The sequence below is a fragment of the Phodopus roborovskii genome, unplaced genomic scaffold, assembly GCF_943737965.1.
Source record: "Phodopus roborovskii unplaced genomic scaffold, PHOROB, whole genome shotgun sequence".
Taxonomy (NCBI): Eukaryota; Metazoa; Chordata; class Mammalia; order Rodentia; family Cricetidae; genus Phodopus; species Phodopus roborovskii.
Window position 1 is genome coordinate 43368758 of NW_026126480.1, and position 2817 is coordinate 43371574.

The 2817-nt window shown below is 57.4% G+C and overlaps 1 protein-coding gene across 1 annotated transcript; it reads left to right on the forward strand.

Moving 5' to 3' along the window:
* Nucleotides 1–786: 786 nt before the first annotated feature.
* On the forward strand, nucleotides 787–2452 carry Foxi2 (forkhead box I2). Its single transcript, XM_051192061.1, has 2 exons — nucleotides 787–1346; nucleotides 1979–2452. The coding sequence occupies exons 1-2, from the start codon at nucleotides 791–793 to the stop codon at nucleotides 2410–2412; spliced, it is 990 nt and encodes a 329-aa protein (XP_051048018.1). The 5' UTR covers nucleotides 787–790; the 3' UTR covers nucleotides 2413–2452.
* Nucleotides 2453–2817: the final 365 nt, after the last annotated feature.

A 2817-nucleotide genomic window follows, 5' to 3' on the forward strand; every position in this document is an offset into this window, starting at 1 on the left:
GTGTGCTGCTGGTTAACCAGGATCCAGACCAGGCAGGAAAACCCAAATCCTGTCAGCTAGGAAAGCCTACAGTGTTCTTAGGCATCAAGACTGGAGGAGGGATGGCGTATTTTTAGTTTATTCAGTAGAGGGGTGATTCCCAGGGAGGCCTTCACTGTTGCGCTAGGTGCCCTGGGCTACAGGGTAAACAAGTCAAGTGAGCTCCAACATCTGAAAGGCAAGCTTCCTTGGGCAGGAGGCTTCTAGGATTTCCAGGGCAGCAACATACAGACAGATCCATACAAGGATGCGGTGGCTTCCAAGCCTAGCAGCCCGCTGCTCCCCTCCCCACTCCCCGGTCTCCAGGCAATTCACTTTCCAATATCCCGCCTCTTCTCGAGGCCCTGTCCCTACCATACCTAAGGTCCTCGCTGGGAACTTAATTCGCATGACAATTGCTCTCAATTCCGGGATTGAGATAAGGTTGAGTTAAGGCCTTAGACACACAAAAGGACCAATGCCTAGAGCAGAGAAAAACCCTGGGGCCACTGCCAGCCAACAATGACTGAACCCAAAGAGACCTAGGTACCCTGGGAGTCAGTCACAGGGACTGCATAACTAGGTGTCCCAGGGCAGGGCGGGTGGAAAACTGACCCGAGGGCGGGGACAAGGGCTTCACTCCTCTAAGTCTGGCAGGGGAGGAGATTCACCACATATGATACTCTCCCCAAATGCTCCCCACGCCCCTATAGCATTTAAAGGGCCTAGGGCAGGAGGGTGTGGGCAGCTTCACTGAATGAATGGATCGCCCATGAGCTTCGGTGCGGAGCCACCGGCACCGGCCCAGGCCGGAGAACTGGACATGGCTGGCTTCTGCGACGGCCTGGGCTCCTGCTCGGTCTCTCACAGCCTGACTCGGGCAGTGGCCCATCCTACGGGCTACAGCCGCGGGGATCTGGGCTCTGGCCGGCGCCTGTGGGTGAACTCGGCTTCCCTCAGCCCTGCGCCCTATGCGGCGGCGGGACCGGGACCAGCTCCATCTTATGCTGCAGCAGCCCTTGCCACCCCGGGCTCGTTGCTCGGCGCTGCAGGTAGCCTGGCAGGCGCCGATCTCGCGTGGCTGAGCCTGTCGGGGCAGCAAGAGCTGCTGAGGCTAGTACGGCCACCCTACTCCTACTCGGCGCTCATCGCCATGGCCATCCAGAGCGCGCCGCTGCGCAAGCTGACCCTTAGCCAGATCTACCAGTACGTGGCCAGCAACTTCCCCTTCTACAAACGCAGCAAGGCGGGCTGGCAGAACTCCATCCGTCACAACCTGTCGCTCAATGACTGCTTCAAGAAGGTGCCCAGAGATGAAAACGACCCAGGTAACAAGCAGCGCGCGCGCAGTCCATGCCCAGTGATCCAAGCGTCTGGTGGGTGGCTGGGGTGGAAGTTACCCTGGGCGATCCACTGATGCTCCGCACAGATGAGAGAACTTCGGTTGGGTGAAATGGGGTGGGGAGACGTTTTAGGCCTTTACTTCCAGTCCAGTGCCCCCAGGCTCAGCGCATCTGCTTGAAGCCTAGAAAGCTAGCCAACTGGGTTACCTAGGGAGTTTAACATCTCTGGGCCTAGATACACCTCCCTGTAAAATGGGATAAATAATGTCTATCTTTAGAAAACCTGGGGCGGGTTCAATGGGGAGGAGGCAGGTTTTTGTGCCTCTGGAAAACCTGGCCTAGAGGCCAGGTGAGGTCAGCTCTGCTCCACTGGCTGAGCCAGACAGTCCAGATTCTCCTGGGCCATTTTTGCAGCCTCCAACTTGATGCGCTTGGGTATTCCCTCAAGGGGCTATGTCTGGGTCTTTGCGAAGCACCCAACTTCTTGCAATATGACTGCGGGAGGTCATTCCTGACACAAGGTGCCACCTCAAGGCTTGGGACGAGGAGGGTTCAGGACCATCTCCATGGAGCCAATGGAGTCAACACCGAACTTTCTGTACCTCCCTCCTCCACAGGTAAAGGCAATTACTGGACGCTGGACCCAAACTGTGAGAAGATGTTCGATAATGGGAACTTCAGAAGGAAGAGGAGGCGGAGAGGAGAGACCAGTGTGGCCACTACTCCTGGAGCCAGCAACCCAGAGGGAGCCACACTGGACCCCCGTGGCTCACCTTCTCAAGACACACAGACTTCTCATTCCTCCCCTGTGCCTGAGGCCGCCCCCTGCCTCTCAGGGTTCTCCACCACAGTGGGCGCCCTGACAGGTGGCTTAAGCACCCTCCCTGAGGGCCTGGTCCATGACTTCCCTTTCCGAAGACCACCAAGTGCGGCTTCCCACAGTTCCCAGATCCCTAATACTGCACATGGCTTTGCCGCTGGTCATCAGACAATGGCTACTGGCTTTAGGGTGGGTCATCTCATCTACAGCCGGGAAGGGACTGAAGTTTGAAGGAAGGCTGGAGACTGGCCAGGTGCTCATTTCCAACATAGAGCTCAGGCCCTGAATCAATCCCTCCTGGGGGACCCACGGGTGCCGGTGCCGCAGAGCTCCTTTGTGGAGCAGAGCTGAGGCAGGGCAGCTTGCTGTTATCCCCTCAACCAAGGGACTAGTCACTCTTGGGCTTCAAGGGCTCTGCCTATAGATCCAGCCTTGGATTCTGTAACAGAGCTCCAGAGAGAGGTCTTCAAGCCTTAAAAGGATGGCAGGTTGGCACTCTGCCCCAGTCTTTCCTAAGGAAGCCTGGAGGTCTCCAGTCTCCAGAGTTGTCTTGGAGCTGGTCAGAGGAGGGGGGGGGGGAAGCTAGGATGCAAGAGAATCAGAGGCCACCTGTGACTGGTTTCCACCTCTGGCCCA

Bases quoted from the DNA above. Each gene is read 5' to 3' on its own strand.
- Foxi2 (XM_051192061.1), top strand. From the start codon at position 791: ATGAGCTTCGGTGCGGAGCCACCGGCACCGGCCCAGGCCGGAGAACTG. The intron at 1,347-1,978 runs GTAACAAGCAGC...CCTCCTCCACAG, and splicing joins CAGAGATGAAAACGACCCAG to GTAAAGGCAATTACTGGACG.